Source organism: Aulostomus chinensis, chromosome 12 (assembly GCF_037954235.1).
Source record: "Aulostomus chinensis isolate RoL2024-O1b breed Wild chromosome 12, RoL_Achi_v1.0, whole genome shotgun sequence".
Classification (NCBI taxonomy): domain Eukaryota; kingdom Metazoa; phylum Chordata; class Actinopteri; order Syngnathiformes; family Aulostomidae; genus Aulostomus; species Aulostomus chinensis.
The window spans coordinates 4,614,296-4,636,853 of record NC_141331.1 but is presented as its reverse complement, the minus strand read 5'-3'; the positions used below and the strand labels follow the sequence as shown (position 1 = coordinate 4,636,853).

General features: G+C 41.3%; 1 protein-coding gene and 1 long non-coding RNA gene across 5 annotated transcripts; one reads left to right on the top strand and one right to left on the bottom strand.

The window, feature by feature from the left end:
• The first annotated feature begins 1,840 nt into the window (after nucleotides 1-1,840).
• mrasa (muscle RAS oncogene homolog a) lies at nucleotides 1,841-17,423 on the top strand. Of its 4 annotated transcripts, XM_086219733.1 has the most exons (7): nucleotides 1,841-1,992; nucleotides 6,027-6,284; nucleotides 8,016-8,169; nucleotides 9,618-9,717; nucleotides 11,313-11,392; nucleotides 12,821-12,960; nucleotides 12,997-17,423. In XM_086219733.1, the coding sequence occupies exons 2-6, from the start codon at nucleotides 6,092-6,094 to the stop codon at nucleotides 12,918-12,920; spliced, it is 627 nt and encodes a 208-aa protein (XP_086075859.1). In that variant the 5' UTR covers nucleotides 1,841-1,992; nucleotides 6,027-6,091; the 3' UTR covers nucleotides 12,921-12,960; nucleotides 12,997-17,423. The 4 variants fall into 4 exon arrangements, with proteins under 4 accessions (XP_086075859.1, XP_086075858.1, XP_086075861.1 ...); XM_086219732.1 differs by having other exon boundaries at nucleotides 12,821-17,423; XM_086219734.1 differs by lacking the exon at nucleotides 1,841-1,992 and adding an exon at nucleotides 3,649-3,752 and having other exon boundaries at nucleotides 12,821-17,423.
• Nucleotides 4,908-21,354, bottom strand: LOC147251801 (uncharacterized). Its single transcript, XR_015118680.1, has 4 exons — nucleotides 21,159-21,354; nucleotides 20,568-20,656; nucleotides 6,181-6,241; nucleotides 4,908-5,037 (listed from the first exon to the last, which is right to left on the bottom strand). It is a non-coding gene; the product is annotated as an uncharacterized LOC147251801 (long non-coding RNA).
• Between the last annotated feature and the right edge of the window lie 1,204 nt (nucleotides 21,355-22,558).

Sequence of the window (22,558 nt, the reverse complement as noted above, 5' to 3'; positions counted from 1 at the left end):
TGTGATGGACTGGAAACACCGTCCCCCCCCCCCCTTCTGCACAATTCATGCTGGATGAGGCCACAGTCCCACCGACCTGTGGCGGGAACGACGCAGGCACCAGAGCATGAACATCTTTTTCGCTGCAGGGAGCTCCTGCCCTCTAGATCCTCAGTATTTGAAAGAAGTCCAAATGATTGGCATCGACCTTGAGGCAGCGGGAATACTCCAAGATACTTTCCCCATTTATGTCACAAACAAAAACTCAGTTCATTTGTGTGTCTCCTTGTAGGATCCGATGCTTCCATTCGTGTGTTTATCCGTGCGGTCAAGGAGGTTTTGGAGGGCATCTTCCTACACGCGGAGGTTACAGAATCTGTTTCCTGGTCATCGATGTGCATTGAATTCAGTGTGGTGCTGTCTACATGGGTGCATGTACTCAAATATGTGTTCTTTGTGTCTGTGCATCAATACTGTCCCAGTCAGACGTCACCAGTGCTTAATGATCCGTGACACTGAAGGTCAATTATACACTCAAGGTGGACACGATAAATGCCGTGGGCTGTCAGTGCGCCTTTGGAGAAGACTGACAATAGAGTAGTTAATAATTAAACATTCCCGTGAGAATAGATATTTTGAACCTAATATTTTATATAGTTTTATTTTGCCCGTTTCTCCTCTAAAGTACCAGAAGTATCTGACGAAAAATGCAGCCTATGCATGAGATACAAAGCAAATCAATTCTCAAATTAAGATCCCATCAACTTGCTGTCAAATCCAGTCGGGTGTCCTTGCAACGATAGAATAAATCAGTCACCCATTCAATCAATTCAACACCTCTTGATTACTTCCAACAAATCTCCCAAAGCTTAAATCAATAGATCCTCGTGTCAAACACGGCAATCCTCCAACTGCCTGACGCGCATAGCGGAAAAACAAAAACAGATCTCGTGTTTCATTGCTAACTTTCAAGTCCTGTTTCGTCAAATAGGGAGTGGGTTCTGCATTTTTCAGTTTAATAGCAGAAACAATTCTATAATATCTACATTTGGCAGACGCTTTTGTCCAAAGCGACGTGCAACACGAGCAAGAATTTAGACCAGAGGGAAAGCCTCAGTAAGAACGACAAAGTGTTTTTAATTAATTCCTGGAAAGATGGGCGAAATATTAGGAACATCTCTTCATGGTGACAGTAATTTAATTCTGACTTTGATAAAAGTGCATGTTTGACCTATAGTTCACATGTCGTCACCTCCTTCAAATAATTGCCAAAGTCTTTTTTTTTTTTTTTTTTACTCTGGAGTTTTTCAGAAAACATTAAAAAAAAAAACTGGAGACAAAACATCATAAGGAGTTCATACAGGCAAAAAAAACAAACAACCATTAATTTTGTCATAAAATGACTTTGGCAATTATATTAAGCTGATGATATAAAAGAGTGGACAAAGCCCCAATATAATATAATATATATTTGTATGCTTCTTCCTGTCTTTTGGCTGCAGCTAATTTGACAAGACTACTCCTTTAAAGAACTCTTGCACATAAGGGAACAGTCCATTTCACCAAAAAGGGGAATTCCTAATTTTTTTTTCCCCCTGTAACATTTCAAAATGTCACACACACACACACACACACACACACACACACACACACACACACACACACACAAAAACCCAGAGTAAAAACAAGCAAACTCAAGCATCGTTTATATATTTTTTTCTTTAGTCAGCAGAGATAGTAAACGACCGTACAGAATCTCATTTAATAGTTTGACGTTTTCACCCAAATCGCCGTTCACACCCCCCCCCCCCCCCCCTTTGGGGCTTTTCTATTAATAGCATCAGCTGTTGCAATACAAAGATTAGCTGCTCGACGTATTGTTCGGCAGATGTGGGAGCCCACTCCCGTCTGTGGCGAGAGGGCGGCGGTGTTTCGGAGCCGAGAAGGAGCAGAAATGAGGAGGAACATGTCGGCGTGAGGGGCATTTCTTTGTGTTAACGACAGCGGAGCTCGGTAAGTAGCCTCTCTCGCTGGGGGAGAATAGGTCGTGAATATTCGCGGAGGGCAGGCAGGCAACACCTAACGTAGCGCTAAATTCCTCAACTACACGCAATATAGCAGCTTCCTAGTGAGTTCCCACTCGTGTCAGCGCCGTTTACAGACGATTAACTCGTCTGAAACGAGGGTATGAATATTGCGGAAATCCCATTTCGCTGCAAAACTTCAAGATGAAGCAACCGAAATCCGTTATTCAGGGGCGGCTGGTGTCGGTTTTCCATACGGTCGCTCGCACCAGACGGGCCTTGCCTCTCAGTCCAGAATTCCTCCATTGGGACGAAACCAAAACACCCTGCTTATTTTCTCTTGCTCTGTCAAATATGATAACAAAGCCTTGCAGCAGACAAACATAAATATATCATATATATATAGATAGATGGATATATATATACACACACACATATATATTTGTGTGTATATATATATAAAACAGCTGGATGGATACACACGGCGTGAAGCAGCAGTGGTGTGCAGACTGAACCGCTGGTCAGTGAGAACAGAGAGATTCTTCTGGTATCAAATCATAGGATGAGATCACTCAGAAGCACAAGTCAGTCTACAGAAAGACACACACGCACACACTATTAATAGCAGAGTGAAATCACAAGATAATGGGGCTGATGATTGGCAAAGAGCTCACGACACCGGCACGATACACGGCACACGATGTTTATCACAGTGTTTTGCGATTCATGTAATATCGTCACGCTGCATTCATAACAACAACAAAAACCCAACAAGTTGATTATCAGCCAGTATTGATACGCTTAGGCTGTGGATATCTTCATGGATCTATGGCCAATATATTGATGGATCGGTTGTCCCGTCCCTTGAAAGAGCCGGTGTCCTCTGCTGTATGTGGTCATATCGTGACGTGGTTAAACCTTGATGAACGTTCTGTCAACAGATGAATCGTAAAGGTCGATGCGTAGCTCAGCCTCGCCAGGTACGGGTTTAAAAACTGAGATTAAAAAAAAAAACAAACCAACCCAGAACTGCCCATGTAGCACCTGCTAATACGCTCCTCACACCGACAACTCCACCCACAGTTTGGTTCTAAACTGTTTTGAGTCGAAGTTCCATTCCAGTTCATGAGGACGATGTTTACAAAGATGCAGCTGTACAACTGTACCCACTGAATGTAGCTGCCTTGACATCATATTATCGTACCCCGAACACTGAAATAAGGCTGCCGTGACGGACACGGGTGGTGGCATTTTATCAGGACGTGTTGTGATATGTTGATTCTAGGGGCTGGAATATTGACTGAAAATAAGTGAGGAGCCCATCCAAACATTTGGTGTGATGTTTGTGGGGATCAGGCGTGATGTTGGGACGTCTCTCTACTGATGGAGATGGGATATCAGAGGGGGGGAATGTTAGAATCTGGTATCTGAATGATGCTCCGGTCCACATACAGATAGATAGAGTCTGTCATGTTTCTTTCCGTTTCCTCTATGTTTTAGACAACACATATCAAACTGGTAATTGTATTAAAAGTTACAGTGTGGAGAATTTAGGATGGGTTATTGGTAGAGTAACTGTGTATATCAGTGTATAACCATCCTTTAAGTAAGCAGTTTTGTTGTGTTTTATCTTTCTTTGGAAATAGGGATCCAAATTACCTCGTCAGTGGCGATACCTGTACCGGTGTTGCTGCTGCAGCAATGGAGCACTGCAGGAATGACATCATTTTGTAGGCCAACCTGAAAAAGGTGAACATTGCCACGTGCTCCCTTGTTTGTTACATTGAAGAGAAAAGAACCACTCAATACAGAGAAAAAAAACAAACACCCAAAATTAAAATCAAACTGAAATTGTGACTCAAAAACCACAATCCAAGATGAACCGTGGGCTCACTGAACTATTGGACCTTTAGTATTCAATGAAGTGCAGAGGCCCAGTTTGAAAAACTCAAGGATGGGAAGAATTATTCACAAAGATGAGCGTTGTGCATCTATAACTTTTATTCTCCTCAGCTTTGCTCGGTCTCTGTTTGAAGCATCAGGACTTGTAAAGCCACAGAGCTGCACTGGCCAGATGGCTGGTGGGGGAAACTCTCCTCCACCAAGCTTCCTCTCCCAAAGTAATTTGATTTTAAAATGGTGCCTGCACATTATGTTTGTCTCACAGAGTATAAAGTGGCGCACCAGAGAATTGTGCACCCCACCAAGCAGACTCTCGGCGGGATATGCTGACACACCCTGGAAGGTTGTGACATGAAGGCCCGGGCTAGCTCGCCCCACACGTGGCTGGTTTGAAACCCACAGCTGGTGGCAGGAACGCTGCTATAATTTCATGGTGCTTCTCAAGCTGTTGTGTTTGGTTTTTCTGCGAAGCTCTGCAATACTGTACCAAATGGTATCCTGCATACTCTAGACGCATTTGGCGACAGAACGCCAGCGAACTGAGTGCAGTCTATAGATGCTTTTTAACATTGGGGTTCCGGGTTTGGGATTCTTTGCCCGGTGTGACTGGTTCAAACTGACTGGCAGGCTTTGGAGAGGAAGGAAACATCTTCCTTCCCTCCATTGTGTGAAGCAGGACAGGATGGACTGTAGCCAGCTGACAGCTGTTTCCCGGTTGCCTGCATGCTTGCTCGCGTGAATGTCTTTCCCTGTGGGTGTGCACAAAAACACACATGCACAACACTGAGACCCATTTATACAGGCCCTGCCCGGCAGCTCTTTAAGTGGTCAAATAACCTCAATAAGTTAGCTTGATGTGGTTTACTCCAGCCTGGCTTGTACCCTTTAACGTTATCTCAAGGCTAGGTGGAGCTAATAGTCTTAACAGGACAGTGTAGTATAACCAATACAATCCAGTCTGACAGTGTCAGATCATGACAAAACATGATAAAGCCACGTACCTATATACAGAGATATTTCAGATGATTTTGTGGTCGATATGACACAACAGTGCTGCGGGTGTTTGAAAGGGCAGAATTGGAGCTGCACCAAGATATCAGCTGTGCATCTCCGTTGGACGATTCTTGCCTCGCTGCGCAACAACAGATGGAAGCGAGCAATGAGTATGTGAAAGGTGGTTTTTAAACACGGTGTCAGAAATGTGTTGGATTTAATTTGTCCTCGCGGATATGTGATAAAGAGCTGAAAGATAAGTTTATTTTTAAATGATGTTTCTTTTTTTTTTTCTTTGCGTGGGAATAAAGAAACAAAACCAACGTAAACAAACATGGTATTAGCATCTACTATTGTCCCTAGATGGAATAAATACAATAGAAATACTGTAAAAAAAAATTGTGTATACATATATATATATATATATATGTACTTCAAACTATATTACTATTTTACTATTTATATTATTTCTAGCTCTTAGTTTCAGTAAGAAGGAGATATTAATAGTAAGAGGTCCCTGATTAATGAAGTCCCTCCTCTGACAGACCCTCCAAAACTGAACGGACGGCGGGTGGACAGGGGCCGGTTTGGAACTGAGACTGCATCACGGTTTTAGGGTCACAGTTTTTAGTTTGGTTGAGTTCTTTTTCCTTTTTTTGTTTTAACGCTCCTCGCAGACACACAAAGTCTAATCTAACTTTTGTTTCGGCGTGGAACCATAGCGCGTGCCGAACCTTGCGTTGTGTATTGAACAGGGTTGGGTTTGACATCCCTAGAACGTGCAGTTGTTGTTCATGTTATTTTTAGTGACAAAAATAATAACTTGTCACTCAGCTTTGCATGTGTTGTGGGTGGACATGGATGATGCTGAACTCTTGTTGCCTACTTCTGCATTTGTAGTGTGTGTGTGTGTGTGTGTGTGTGTGTATATATATATATATATATATATATATATATATATTTTCTCATTTTTGATCTACAAGTCTAAGCTGTCGTCAGTCTCCATGGTGATGAAAAAACAGCACTCCCCCTTAACACCTCCCTCCCTTGTTCTCTTTCCCTCCCTCTATTATCAATGCTCTTTTCTTTCTTTTGCTTCTCTCTCTTTCTCTCTGTCTTCTATTACAGCCAGGTGTGTAATCTACCACCGAGAAGCCTACCCTTCCACCTTAACCACCACTGCTTAGGTAGCCATGGCAACCAGTGCTGTGCCAAGTGACAACCTGCCAACATACAAGCTGGTGGTGGTGGGGGACGGTGGTGTAGGGAAGAGTGCTCTTACCATCCAGTTTTTCCAAAAGATCTTTGTGCCGGACTATGATCCCACGATAGAGGACTCCTACCTGAAACACACGGAGATTGACGGACAGTGGGCCATACTGGATGGTGAGTAGAGACATAGGTGAAGAGCTGATCTTTGAAAAGCAAATGTAGCTGTTCCATTTTCAGAATTTGTACTTCAGTCTGTTTTAGCCTGTAACCGCACGTGGTAGCTTCCACAGGTTCACACTGGAGAGCTAAATAACAATTCAGTAAAATAATTGATGATATTAAAAGGAAAAATAATACTTTTGTTGCTTATGGACAGAGTAGATATGAAATGATGCGGTGCCAAACATCACAACGCCAGTGGATCACCAAAATCTACAAGTTTATTTATCTTTAATCCCACTCACCACAGTCTTAATTTACCGTGATTACATAATCTCTCATTCTAGAAGTGGAATTTTTTTATTGTAAGTGCTATGGAATGTTTGAAAGGAAGAGGAAAGCAAGCTCCACACAAACATCATTTCCTGAGTTCATCAGTTGATCCTTTTCTACTAATAAATAATAACTGTAATGAGGCTGAAGGGAAATTTGTGGAAATGTTATAGTTGTTGAATTTCAAGCACCAAAAAGTGTATTTTGCCTTTTTAAATACACAAATAGTTGTCTTGAGCTCACAAACGTGTTTTTTTTCCCTCCTGCATCACTTCTTTCTGACCCCAGAATTCAGAGAGAACCAGCAGCGCGTATTTAGCTTGAAGCTAAAGGAGACCGACTCCTCGACGATGATCTAAAAACACACAAACATGTGCCTGTACAATTCACGCTCACTCACAGTAGTGCTGATGGTGATCAGCTGGCGCGTTCCATCAAACCAACTTGCTCGTACTCCCTCACAACAGTGCAATTTAAATATTGAAGTATTCCTGTGTGTTTGTGTGTGTGTGTGTGTTAGGGTTGTCAAAAATATCGATTTATCAATTTAATATCAATTTTGAAAAATAAAAAATGGTACAAAATGACTTTTCAATAGTATCGATACTCTACCTGCCTCCTTGGTTTACACATGCGCCGCCGCCAACACACACACACACACACACACACACACACACACAAACAGAGCGCTGCCCTGGGGAGCAAGCCATCTTGCAGCAGCCCCTCCCTCCTGCCTCGTAGAGACGGAGACACTCACTCACACAAACTCCGCTGGCTGTATTTTTTTTAGTGTCGTCGCTCTACGTGTGTAAGCTGCCATGAGATGGCGTCTGCAGGACCTTCGCAACCTGTTTTAATGAATAAACAAAACAGCAGAAGTGCTTTTTCGAGGTTCTTTGGATTTGAGTCGGATGAACAAGGAAAGCCAAAGGACAGCAGCATGCCCACATGCAAGAGATGCAACAGAGCTGTGCCGACTAAAGGAGCGAACACAACAAATGTAGCAAAGCTCCTCCAAGACAGACACCCAGACCTGTATAGACTTAAAGGTATAGAGGTTGATAACATTATAACTTAAAGTATGTGTTGCTTAGAGTTATCACATCAATCGGTGTTTGCTTTACCGTGTTGTCTTGTTAGCGAGCGCTAGCCAAAGCTAATCGACGGAAGGTTACATACATTAAAACTTATGTGCATGCTGTAATGTGTAAAGAATAACTTTAAAAAGTTCCATACCTAAAGAATAAAGTTCTTTATTTTTCTTTAAATAAAAAACATGTTTGCACAAAATTCTGAGTGGTTGCATAGTATCGAAAACCGAATCGAATATCAATGTTTTTCAAAATATATCGAAGTGTGACATCCAGTATCATGACAACACTAGTGTGTGTGTGTGTGTGTGTATCTACGCAGTGCTGGACACAGCCGGCCAGGAGGAGTTCAGTGCAATGAGGGAGCAGTACATGAGGACAGGAGACGGCTTCCTCATTGTCTTCTCTGTGACAGACAAAGCCAGCTTTGAACATGTCGACCGATTCCATCAACTCATACTACGGGTCAAAGACAGGTGTGTTACAAAAATACACACACACACACACACACAGAGAAACGTAATTATATATATTAGGGGATGCTGTGACAAACTTCATGCTCAGCGACAGAAGAGAGTGAACATATTAGGACTTTCAGATGGGAGAGCGATGGCTTGTCTTAGTCTCCTGCCTCTACAGTGAAAGGCTGAAATCCTGCCAGTGATGCCGTGTTGAAAGCTTGACAAGGTTGTTATGAAAGTATCCAGAAATACGAGTTTAAGTCATGTACTTGTAACTATTGACAGAATCGTGTAAACCAGTTGTTTGTTTTTTTTTCCCTTCAGATATCCCGGTATTAAGTTCATGTACATGCGTCAAATCTGATTATCACCATTAGCAGATTATTCCCAGTTATCGGATTATTTTGAGCAGGTTAACACACTCAGTGGCAGAAAAACGGAAAAGTTCTAGCACATAGATTTGTGTCCTTTTTTTTTTTTTTTTAAATACTGAAATTCAAAACCAGAGTGAACCTAAATTTAGTAAGTAAGTAGATTCTCACTCCCCATACAATGTAGAGAGGCAGCAGCAGGTACTCTGAAGCCCAGCATTGTACCATTTTATCCACCATGCCCATCAAAATAAAAGAAAAATCAATACCTCTTCCCTTGAATGCTGTAATTGTAACATCTTCTCTGCTTTACTTTCACCATCAAACACTTTTTTTTTTTGTGTGTCACCCATTTATTTGATGGATAAGAAACATAACAAAGCTCCGGCCCATCATCGACAATGTACAATCCTTTAAAAAAATAATTTATAAATTCATGAAATGCTCCCTTGAACCTCTTATCCTCACAAATGTTTCCATCCTCAGTCACGTACAGTTTTGCAGGTTCAGCGGAAACAGCTAGAATAATCTTTCAGGGTGTCACAGGTAGGGGATCCTCACTTTCTTTAACCGCCAGTGTATCAGATTTTTCTTTAAAATTAGAATCTTTTCTGTTGTGAAATATCACTTGGAGAGAGGAGTGGGCTGTTACTTGTCAATAATCAACTGTATCCAATAAAATTGTGCTTGAGTTAAAAAAAAAAAAAAAAAAAGGAAGTGGAACTAAGTCACTCTGTCCATATTTAGCCGTGCCCCGCTGTAGATCATTTTCAGCTGATGTTCCCTTCATATGCAGCGCAAGACGACTTCAGAAGCACACACACTTTAGACTGTGAAAATGTGTAATCAAGTGTGACATTTTTCAGTCTCTTTGGTTGAGGTCAAGTCAGGACATCATGTGCCATTTAGACTGCCAACAAAGTTCTTTTCAATCTTATCAGGCTGTTAAAATAAGTCTGAAGACCACAGGAGACTGTAAAGCACTCTCTGGAGTGCTCGTGTCTGGAAATTCCCTATTTAGTTTCAGTAATACATGACGAAGTGTGTGTGTGTGTGTGTGTGTGTGTGTGTGTGTCATCCTCTTCCTCTTAGGGAGGCCTTCCCCATGGTGCTGGTGGCAAACAAAGTGGACTTGGTCCATCTGAGAAAGGTCACCACTGACCAGGGCCAAGAAATGGCTGCAAAACATAATGTAAGTTGTGACCTTCTCTTTGAATAACTGTCCCGTGGGCGTTCTTGGTTTTACTGCTGTAGCCTGATTTATCAAGCAATTGTGACCTGAATCCCCTGATCAGGGAGAATTGGTTAATAGACATCTAGTCAATGTGTTTAGTGCAGACTCCTGCAAGAGAAGGCTGATTTTGTCTTACAGTATCAATTGAAATTGATTCGTATTCATCTGAAAATACATCAAAATCACACATTCCATTTAACAGAAGCAGAGGAGCACCCTCACAGTGTCTGTCCATTAAACAAGGCACAAGTAGAAAGCACTCAAGAGCAAACAACCTTGGACAAGGAGAATCTTTGACTCGAGTAAAGCTGCAACCAGTGATGAGAGGACCCTCGTAACCCTGTACCATGTGATGCTGTTCAAAGAGGGAAAGGGAGTGGAACCTGGTAATATTTGGGTTTTTCCATGAAGGAGAAGAAGACCTCTGCAATGTGGTGCAAAAAAATCTCTTCCTGCACCCACTAGGTGGTGCTAGAGAACACACATTATGTTGTGTTTTGTATTATGTTGCTGTACATCAGGTGAAGGCAAAATGGTGTCCTTTTGATATGGATTAAGTTTTTGTCACATTAGGTTAACCTCCTGTACCCACCAGGTGGCGCTACAACTTATGTTCTGCCTGTTGATGACTTAAGGCCAGGACTCTCAAACACATGGGGTTTGGAAAAGGTCACGTGGAGTCGAGTTACAAAGTTTTCCTGAGCTGACAAAATATCAAACATGGCTGCCTCATCACAGAAACACCCTTTCATGAAAACTCACAGCCTTCACAGTCACCCATCACCAAGTTCTTAAGTTGTTTCTGACCAAATTTGAGATGGATCTGGTCCACCCACCAGGAGGATTTCATCAAAATGGGGGGGGGGACCACCACCGTGTGGATCCATAACAAATCTGCTTCTACTGGGTTCTTCCTTGGCCGGTTCTACACCCCTCCACTGCGAACCGTGGATAGAACCAACACCGATGAAAACAGAAGGAATAAAAAAACACCGCAGGCGCAGGAAACAAAAAGCTTCAGTACCTCACAGATTACACCAGTTGTGCTGACTTGAGCAAAATCCCTGATTGAGAAATTACTGTACCCGTGCCTTCAATACATCTACCACCTGAAAATACTGCAGCGGCCAGCTCCTACCGTTTCACCACAGTGGATGTAGGGTCTTCTTTTGTTTATTAGTATGTAAATATAAACATCCATTGGGTTCAATACTGTGTGACTTGGCAACTTTCGTGCTGAAGAGAGAGTTCAGGGTTGCTGAGTTTGCTCTCCTCTTGTGGTGCTGACTGATTTGGATCCAGAGGGATTCAGGGAAAAGAAAAGCTCTGTGTGCCACACACTCACATCGTCTGGTTCCAGGGCTGTGACTTCATGGGACTGCTTACGCCATGTTTCTCTTTTTATTTTGGATTCAACCCACCTTTATGTATGTTTATTGTTTTTAGCAAATTTGCTGATATGCAAGCTGGCAAACATTTACAATCCTCCCCCGTACATACATAGTGGTTATTTTTAAGAAGTCAACTTAGAATGTTTCTCTTTGTCTTGTCAGATAACTTATATTGAAACCAGTGCCAAGGATCCACCAATGAATGTGGACAAAGCCTTTCACGAGCTGGTCCGTGTTATAAGGTAACCGCACTGTCATCGTTTTCCATGTATGAACTATTAACATAAACTTTGAAGTATTTGTACAAAATGTGACGTACATATGACTGACTCCCCCGCAGTAACCCCACAGACCAGCTTTTCAGTTTTACCCCGCCAGCAGGGATTCTGTGTTTTAAAGCACTGAGAGAATGTTGAGCTGCTACGTGAGGCAGCGAAAGTGTTTTTGGGAGTGTAAAGGGAAAGACAAATCCCAGAGCTATTTCCTGTCTTGACCCATGTAATTTCAGAAGAATCTGGTGTGTGTCCATGTTTTGTTTGCAGTCACATCCTGTTTCAGAGCTTTCTGTAATTGTTGAGAGCGCAACAAGCAGCAAGTCCGTGTTAACCCACATTCCTAAATGTACAGCGGTGACGCGATTGCTGCTGTTTCTGTAAAGAGCAAATAATACGGATTATTACACACACCAGTGTGTGCATGTTGTCAGGGAGGCCCTGCATTTTCTTTTTGGGAGTAGACCAATGCAGCCCTCTAGTGGTCAGCATGGAGAAAGCCAGTTGATCGGATTTAAAAAAAATGCTTTCTCCTACTCATGCAGAGGTGTTTCTACAGAGCCCCACCTCACACTTTGAAACCTCCAGGATAGATGGTATCAATTTACTGATTGATTGATCTTCTTGAATGAAGAGGGCGGTGTCATACATTCTTCGTTAGCCTTTTCTTAATTAGGGAGCTTTATGCTGACTTAAAGGGCAACTTTTCAGCTCAGTGTTGCTTGACATAGTTCAAGCAAGGCTACGGGAATTATTTCACAGGTATAATAACTCTGATTGTTCTCCTACCATTCTGTAATTAACCAAGATACCGACAGAACGCAAGAAACCAACACAGAAACCACATCGTTGTGCGATGTGTTTGGGTAGCGCTGGGCAATGAGGGCGAATCACATACTGTGATATTTTTGGCCAAATACCTCTATTGATATTGGCACTGATTTAGAGATCACATTGGGTCTTTCACAAAATATTCACAAGGCCTTTTTGGACAATAATCAGTAATGTGGATACAATGGCTGAGGCGATGGCTTCAAATTCATAAATGACATTATTTTCCTGTAATACAGCCTTGAAACCAGAAACCACTTGTGCTAAGGTAGCTATTCTCAATATCGATATCAAATCAATATGTTGCCCTCGTTTCGGTGACGTCACTTAAATAACAAACCCAGGAACTGACAAGGTCACACACTAGGATTTTATTTATTGCTGTATTTTCACTGAAAGCTGATGTGACCAGACCTCAACCTGAAGATCGTTTCTAAATGTTTGTTTGAAACTTAGTGGGTCCCAGAGGTCCTGTTCTTTCCTGGGTCGTCTGGCTCTAATTGTAAAGTGTTGGAAAAATCTCCTTAACATCTGTTCTGTTTTTTTGTATTTTCCCTACACCTACAGACAACAAGTTCCAGAGCGAAACCAGAAGAAGAAAAAGAAGATGAAATGGAGAGCAGAACGTTCCACAGGATCTCATAGGTTCCACTGCGCCATATTGTGACCTCCTTCATTATCTTCATCATTCTAACCGTATACATACATACACACACACACACACACACACACACACACACACACACACACACACACACACACACAGATGTCAGGGAACTCCCCAGCACTCAATAACTATTGGAGCACAAAAAAAAAGGGAGAAGGGGGTTTGACATATGTCTACGTGGATCCAGAAGAACTGGATCTGAAGACTGACGTCCCCTCTGCCTGTCACTATGCCTTGGGAATGAGTGCTATTGTCCCTTCTCGTCATCGTTTATGATTCCCTGTGAAGGTTTTTGGTCTCTCCCATCCGTCTCCAAAAATTGGTATGATCCTAAATGTGCTATCAAAGCAGGCACAAGACTCTGGGGATCTTCACCGTGAAGGCGATCCACTTTGATATTGTGTCTTCTTGAGAAAGGGAAGGGGAAACTGAGGAATGATCTGCAGGTGGTCTCCTTCAGCACCCGTGTCATCGCCACATTGGTGGCTGGAGGTCATGAGGGTGGTGGCAATGATATCGATGGTTGATGGTCATGTGATGCTCTGAAATTCAGAGATGAAGGAAGGACGTGTACTCGCAAGCGAAAGCAACCTGATGCTGAGAAAATGTGTCATATTGTGAATGTTCTATTCATATCGGCTTGTTGATTGACGTTTAGATATTGTAATTGTGAAGGAGAGTCAGATGGTCGGTGTATGTGATTACACGCCAGTGTAAACTTGACAGGGTTCGCACCAACATGGACACGTCAGCAGCCATGTTTACAACTTAAAAAGATTATTTTCTCATCAAAAAAAAAAAAAAAAGAGCCATCTTTTCCAACAACTATGTGGAAATAGTTGTGTTAAAATCAGTCGTTTTTATTCTCAAAAAAAAAATTACTTTCTATGTTTTTGTATCTATAATTATAGAGGGTTAAATTATATTTGTGGAATGGAAATTAGATTATAGGTGCCAGTGTAAACACGTGTAATGCTGTTCTACAGAGGGTCTGTAGTGAATAGAATAGGTAAGGGATCATGAGAGCTTCGCGTTTCAGATCTGAAACAGGCTGGAGAAGCTGTTTTGCACTGGCCACTAACCAAAATAATGTGATGTCACTTTATTTCAGTCTTGGGGCTTTTCAGACTGCACCACTGAATTCAGGACTATGTTCTACGATGAATCTTGCTCAGTTAAGGGCAATACACTTTAAAGATTGGGGCCCTGGGAGCGTGTCTGACATGGGGATGAGGCAGTATGATGCTCTGAAGTTTAGTCGGAAGGAAACCACACACTCGAAGGAGCAAAACATTCAGTATATTCATGTTTGTTGTGGCGAGGTGGATAGGAATGTACAATTTAATAACCTATGAAATGGCTTTGTACTGTTAACGCACTAAAATTTTGGTGGGCAACTTTTATGTCTGATTGAATACTGTCTCTTGAAGGAATACATTTTTTGCACTTTTAATACAATTTCTGACTTTCCTATAAGCATGTTGTTTAGTTTTTCCGACCTGTAAGAAAAATGAAAGGCAAACTCGTTTGAATGTAAAATCCAATAACAAAATAAGCAAAAAGGTGATTTCGTGTTGTAGCCCTGTGTGTCTGGGTATGCCTGTTGCGTTGGTGATCCTTGTAACGAGAGGACATAAGTTATTTCAAGTTACTGAACAAAGAAGGAAAAAAAAAAAATACTGCGGGTTGAGTGAAGGAAAAAACTCGTTTGTTGAATGGCACACAAATTCACCTCAGCATGAAAGCGGAAAATCAACCTCAACAAAAGAAGAAATACAGTATTAATCGACATCAACTGTTAAAGGGACTTTGCAAAGCATTTCCAGAGAAGGACTCTGATCATGGAGCAACTGGAACAGCAGACTCTGGATTCATAGGGGAGGAAAAAAAAAAATACTGAATGTGTTTGATGAAAATGTTACATCATGTATGTTTGATACCATTTTGTATTATTGATATGATTCTTGCAATGTGTTTTTTTTTTAAACAACTGAATAATTTATTAATGTCCGTTACCTCAGCGTGTCCCAGACCTGGACAAAAAAAAAAAAAAAAACAAAAAAAAAAACTCCCCTCTTATATTTGTTTTTCTTCTTGAGGACTTGGGTCATATTGAGCCCAATCATGAGGAGACTTGTAATGACTAGTGTGGACCAAGGTGAAAGGTGAAGACGTGTCCTGAGCTAAGATGGTTTAAAGCGATACTTCACCCAAACAATAATGTTTGTCTTGATATTACAAACATATTTTTCCCCCGCCCTCCTTCATTACTTCTCTATGACTCAAGAACACAGCAATAGCGAGCCGCGTATATTTAGCTTGACGCTAAGTGCGACTGAGGGCTAACAACAGCAAAACCATCTGTTTACAAATTCTCCAACGTATCGTACATTCCACACCTTGTTTATCCAGCTAGAAACAAACAAACTTAACCGCAATTAGTGTTTTGCACATTACTCCCGTGTACTTCTAACTTGTATGGTATGGTAGTGCTGTCTTGGCTTAAAATGTTGTATTTTCTACTCTTTTAGTGCTATCAGCCTTTTTTTTTCTTGCCGTCTGTTACTGTGTTTGCTCTTCATCTGCACGTCAGTAACCTCTGGGATTATAATAAAGTTTGGAGTTGAAACCGTGGCCCTCCTGGTTCAGTGCTAACATGAACCAGTACGGATGAGTACAAGCAACCGGTTCAGCAGAAACGGGAGCAAAGGCTGAAAAAAAAGGTTTTATTTAGTTTGTTTGTAGCTCAAATCTGAGTTTTTTCTTTTGGATTACCGAGCATATGGCTGGATAAGGAAAATGGATATCATACCCAACGATGTACTTCAGAATTTGTAAACAGATGTCTTGGCAGTTTTGCTACTGTTTTGTGACTGTAACTTTTTGTCAGCCATCATTCTCCATTAGCATCGAGCTAAATATATGTCGGTGACGCTGCATTTTGGAGTCACAAAGAAGTAATACAAGTACAAGTACTTGAAAGGCAAAAGAAAAAAAAAACTTTGGGGTTAAGTATCACTCTAAAGATCTCTGCTTCACTGGAGCACATGTAGATTAGCCACGACAGTGAGACTCACATTCAAGTTGAAATCAAAGAGTTTGTTTTCTGACTGGTAATTTCAAAGATGTTTCATTGTTCAATGTGAAATACTATCGTGGAATGGCTTGACAATTGCGAAAATATGCTTTTTTGTTGTCTCACTGAGCATTAGATGAAGATCAATACTGCTCCTTAAATTTATTTAATCTGGAACTCTCAGATGTTAGCATAGCTTATCTTAAACATCTACCGAGGGGGATACATGTAACCTGGCTATGGCCATAAACTTTAAAATACAAAACTCCTAATACACGACATATGTTTGTTTGTTTGTTTTTTTATAGCATAATTTTCATAATACGACAGCCATTACCATTTAAAACAAATCTTAAACAGAGCCAAGCCTGCTGTATCCCTGTTTTGGTCTTTATGCTAAGCTAAGCTAAAAGTCTCCGAGCTACATATTTACTGCAAGGAGACGAGAGTAATAGTGCGTTCATAAACAACTTGAAAGTTCCGTATGGGAAAATATGCTGAATCCCTGTCGAACTTGAAGTCGCCCACCAGGATGAAGATGTCAAAACATGTTTGAGTTTACAGTCCTTAATTTGTCTTGATCATGTAGCTAATCTTTGGTTCGCTAATATCACAACATCCTTCTGCAGCTAAATACAGCTACCTAGTGCTAGCTGACAGAAATCCACTGAAATATCAAACTTTTGATGTTCCTTTCATTTTCATTTGCCGCTTTTCTGTATTCTGACAGCAGAAATTGAGCATATTTCTGGAGTGACCATGTTGCTAATTTACTGTCGTTATGTTAGCACTCTTTACTTGGAGGCAGACCTTTCCAAAAAAGAACTTTACTACTTAACGGACGCACTATGATATTAATCTTGTCAAATTGTTCCCCTTAAGCTGAACAGACTTGTATCTACGTGTCTTTTAGTTCCAAATTTGACTTTTTCACAGTTTGAAACTGGATTTTTCATGTATTAATCATCACACTTGGTACAAGAAACCGGCCGTTGTGTTTAAAATGACATCGTTTCCTTTACCCTGGATCATATGTGAGCTAAATTAAGCACTTTCTTTCCCCTTAATCATATCGGTTGCTTCATCTTTAATTTAGACACCAAGTATTTTTGAAATTATGTAAATGATTTGAGTCGTGTATGTCCGAAACCTTGTCAGTTAGTAAAGTGCCATGTAATTTCTAAGATGGTTTTACGAAGAAAAAAAAAGAAAGAAAGAAAGAACAAAAAAAAAAAACAAAAAAAACAATTAAAAAAAAAACGTAAATTTGGAGTGGTCACACCAGTTGTATAATGTGTGTTTCTGGACAGGTCTGTGTTTTTATCTGGCTGTGTCAGACTGAGGAGCTAGACGAGGCTCAAACTGTGGCCTTTTTATCTAGCCTCAGGGGTCGATTATATTTCAATAAAAAATCAAAGTATGGTGACTTCAGACATTTTGACTCCATTGTTTTTTTTGGTTGAGGGTGGGTGGGTGGATGCTTTTACCATCTTTGACTGGCTCGTGATCCGAGCAGAACTGAGTAGCCGCGGTAAATAGAGCTACATTAGCAATCTCGCTTGCTCAGCAAAAGGCTCTCGCATTAATCCAGGAGCTGTCCAGGTCTATTGGCTTCAACTGGATGAGAACGCTGAAGGCATTGATTTCAACTCTCCGCGGAGTTGATGCACAAAGGAGGTACTGCATGCCTGCTATTGATTTACATTCTTGTTCCTTTCAGAGTCACACTGATAAGGAGTGGAGCTCATTACGAGATGATGAGCTAGAGAGCTACAAGATGGTGCTCAGGGTCTTTAAGAAGATGGATAGAATCTCTACCCTCCAGTGGTGAATCAAAGAAACTCAAGGCCGTAGCTATCAAACTGCATCTCTTATCTTACGTATATGAAATATTAAAAAGTACTTTCCTCTGCTCTCCTCCCATCAATCTAATTTCAGCTGGAGCTACCAAATGGACCAGGCTAAAATTCTTATTGCACAATACTGCAAGATTCATAACATAATACTTTCCACGACTACAATTACAACATTGTTGTTGTATGCATCTGTAATGTGTGCCTGTAACAGTGACCCTTGACCTTTGACCACCAACATTTTTTTTTTTAAGTCCATCCTTGAGTCCCGGTGGACATTTGGGCAAAATCTCGAATTAACTGAAGAGATATCGCGTCAGTGAGAAATTGATGTGTGCAGACTAACCTTGTGCAGGTTAACAGTGCATCGTAGTCACAAAAATATTTATTTAGGCAGTGCATTTTCAAAACATGAAGGTTAACAAAGCGCTGAAGAATACATTAATGTTTTGATAAAAATCCCTTTAAACAATCTAAAATCAATCAAAACAAAGCTGAAAAATTCTAATAAAAGACAGAGACCTCACTGGAGCTGGAGAATTTAAAGGGAGATTTATTTATTTTCTGAAATGGGGGCCACATTAATGTGATAATACTAGAAACTGCACTGATAATCTTGGTAATAATAACTGGATGGAACATTGTGTGCTAATGTGTAATTGGAAGTTTCCCCTCTATTACATTTATGTTTTTCCCGGCCCACATCAGCCGGGAAAGTTTGAGCCTTTAAGCAAAGGTGGGAAAGATGACATTGATCCTTCATTGAATCAGATCCCAGATGTACTAGTATCATGTGCAGGCATGTCTATCATATCCTAGGCTATCATATACTCTCACTGAACATGCCAGAACCTCAGAAGGTTCTGTGCTCTGAGTGCTATTCAGAGGTTTTACCACTGGGGGTCAGCACTTCCCTCTTCACTGGCAGTCACAGCAGCAGCAAACTCTGTGCCAAAGAAAACAACTTCATGAGTGGAACAATCATGTTCCACTAAGACACTGCAGGCGTCCAGTGGATGGACTAATTTAGATGATGAGTCTCAAGCATCGTCACATTTTGACAGGAGACTTAAGTGTTTGAGATATAAAAAGCTAGCTGACATTTTGCACGGCAGGCACAAATTGAGCATGAGTTCCCTGCACGTGTTCCTAACCAAGTACCGCAGTAACCTGCATCACCATGAGATGGCACAACATCGGCCAATATTGATACTGAAATAGTAAGGATACGCATGACAGGAGGGAAGGTTGTCAAGCTTGTAAATTAGTTCCTCAATGCGTTCCTTAACGGTAAATGCACCACCAATAGGGATTGTTCACAAGTTCCAAAGCCCCGAGTCTTTTAGAAGACGAGACCAGGTCAAGCATCAAGTCGCACGTGTTTGTGTCTTAAGAGCCGCTACATTAGAGGAAGATGATTAAACGTGGCTAAATTTTATGTCGTATGTTAAATCAGAGTTTGGATAAACAGACCCAGCTCCAGTTTCTCCTCTGACTCAGAGGTCGAGGCACGCAGGCAGACAGGTGGAGGGCATTACAAGCATATTTAGTGCATATTACTAGGCCGACTTTAATTGTGTTATCAGAATATTATTAATTGCTGAAGGAGGGCGCCGCACTAGGGCCCTCTAGCCACCACACGAGGAGCTGGGAGAAAGAATGAGGCAAAAGCAAGCAGCGGGATAGAAAAAGATAAGACTTAAATTCCGAGAGCAGCTGCCGTGAAGCAAGAAACACACCTTTGAGAAGCTGTCAGTAGGCAGCAGCAACAAGGAGTGAGTAATGTCTGTAAACTCTCCCACATGCACGCCACTGACAGTTGACATGACCAACCTGTATCATTCCCATGGGCCCTGGCGTCCCACTGAGCATCGTCAGGAATACTGGGTCATTATCCTGTCTTGCTCTCAACACACTCAGCTGTCAATCCAAATGTCACTTGTGTTCAGGCTACAAAAAGACACTTTTGTGAAACCCCATGTGACCTGGATATATGTCCTCCTCTCTTATAAAAGAGATCTATACCACTGATGCTGGTGGCAGTATCTACAGTGTCTAAATCTAGGGCTCGTATCAAATATACTTGACCAAGGATCTCAGAGCTCACAATGATCACAGGTGTACTCAAATTCATGTTCAATGATCTACTTGGTTTGGGAAAAGAGTTTGGCAGTCGCGGGCTTTATAATAGTGGGCAAAAAAAACAACAACCTTCCAACCCACGTGAGACACAGGTCCACAGACTTAAGACACAGGAGTTATCTTTCTTTAAATATCCTGTTCAGTTCCATTTACCCTTTTGTTACCTTCCACCTTTACACAAAGGTAGGAATATCTTTGAGTGAACAACTCAAATTTACCACAACCAAAATGAATGTGAAACAAAAATATATTTTTCAATATTCCCCAAAAGAAATTAGGAAACAAAAAAAGTGATCTCTGTTGAAAAGAAAAAATACGGTATCACTTCACTCTTTCCTCAGTCGTACTCTCTTAAATGCACTTGGATGAATTGTTTACAGTTCCAACCTTTGATATTCATCGGTTGTCAACTTTCAGACTCTTTATACTGTCAGCGTCTTCAGTTATTTTCTCTTGGATCCAAGAACAAAGAAAAACACCTGAGTCTCATGTAGAGATAAGTACCAAAAACAACAACAACAACAAAAAATGTATCAAATGGTTCTCAAGTGAGTTCTCCTTAATCTTGGTTCCTACCGCCCTCCCAGAACCTGTCGCTGTGCTGCAGGAGGCATCCATGAGCAGCTCCTCATATGGCACTGACACAATCGTCCCTCTAAAACAGTCTGCACACAGGTAAACAGGACCGTTAGACTATCACACTTTTTAAATGTGCTTTACTTAATATTCTTGATTTTAAAATAAAAAATACGTTGACATTTTCACTAATTACCCTAAGCACGACTTTAATATACCCATTTTTTAAAATGAAACGAACATGAAATGAGTGAACAAACCTGTAAATATTTAGCTTTAAATGCATGAAATATAGTATTACTCTGAATGACTCAGTCTGAATTACAGCGACGACTATTGAGAGCTGCGCATAGCCTTGCTAGCAAGCCACGGCTGAGCTAACAGCCCGGAAATAAAAAAAAAAAAAAAGTAATGCTAACAGTCATCAAAACAACCATTACAAGTACACCACATGGTCACAATACTTAAAAAAAACACATTTCCAGTATCGTCAAACTTTTACCGACTTTTCTGACCGGTTATTCATTTATTTATCTATTTTTAAACACGTCAAATTGGAACGATACTGCTAATTGAGCTAAGCTAACTCACCAGAATAGTTTAAAAAAAAAAAGTTCAGGAAAACACTCCGCCGGAGCTTCTCCGACGACCGACTCGAACGTCTTCGAGGCAGATATTCGCACAACTTTCAGAATGTTTATGGAGAACTCTCCACTCATGCGCTAATCCGAAGAACAGCGCGTTTTCTGACCACACGGAGTTTTTATTTTTCCCTCCGCTCACCTGACACGGGAGCTGCGGGTGGTGCGTTCAGGAAAACTCCGGGATTTCAAGTAGCAGACACAATGCTGAAGATGCATCCATAGACAGAGTTGAAGTATTTCCAAGAGCTGGGAATCTAATCGGGGTCGCATGCAGTTCAGGTACTCTCTAACGTTTGGTCAGAAATACCATCAGGAATCACGACAGACGCAGAGAAAAGTACTTGAAGTGACACACACAAAAACACATTTCCTCCAGTGTTCATTAACTCGTTAGCCCCTCTACTCTGGCCTGGAAGCTTTTTCAAAATTCAAATCCATCAAAATTTATGATTGCTGAGAGTGTTTTCTCAGCTCCAGAGTCCTCCAGCAGCCCCCATCACCCTCTCCCAGCTTCCTTCTCCAAATGTTTGTAATTTCAACAATATAATTCTCCCTTTGCCTGTGTGGGTTCTCTCTGGGTACCCCGGCTCCCTCCACCCCCCCCACCCCCACGTGACCCCCAACAGGATAAGCAGAAGAAAATGGATGGATGGATGTTATAAGATGTTGAAACAACTGCACGACATCCACTTTGACTTTCAACTTAAACAAGAAGTACATGGACGCCCTGAGATATTTATCTAGTAAACAACACGTGTGCTGGCTTGAATTGGGGGACTAAAAAAACAAAACAACCTACAAGCCATGAGGAGGCTGATACCGGCTAAACATGAGACCGACGCGTCTATGTAGGCAACTTGTTTGACACAGAATCCACTTCTACAACGTCCGTTTGCAATGAAATACGTGATTTATTTAAGAAAGGACTTATTCAAACAATCCAAAACGGTTCTACCTGTACCCGTTATCCTTCTATCCTATCTATTTTTTTTGTCCTTGTGGGCCAAATCAAACCTTATGGCGGGCCAAATTTAGCCCCCCAGGCCCCACTTTGGACCATATTGGCTTTGTTCTCAGGAGCTTCTGTCGGTTCCTCATCAAACTGACCACATTTGTTCAATCAGATATCCAGAGAGTTTTATTTTTTCCCATCTGAGACAGAATATGTAAATATGTGTAATTGCCTTCTAATTCAGCAGCTCTACTACTGACAGTCTGACCTACTTAAGCTTTTTGAATGACAGACGGTTTTAAATATGAGAATCTCTCATTTTTCCACTGGGAGTCTTTGAGAGACCTGGTTTGCTAATGAGCGGCCTTTCCCGCTAACCGAGCTGAGGAGTAACT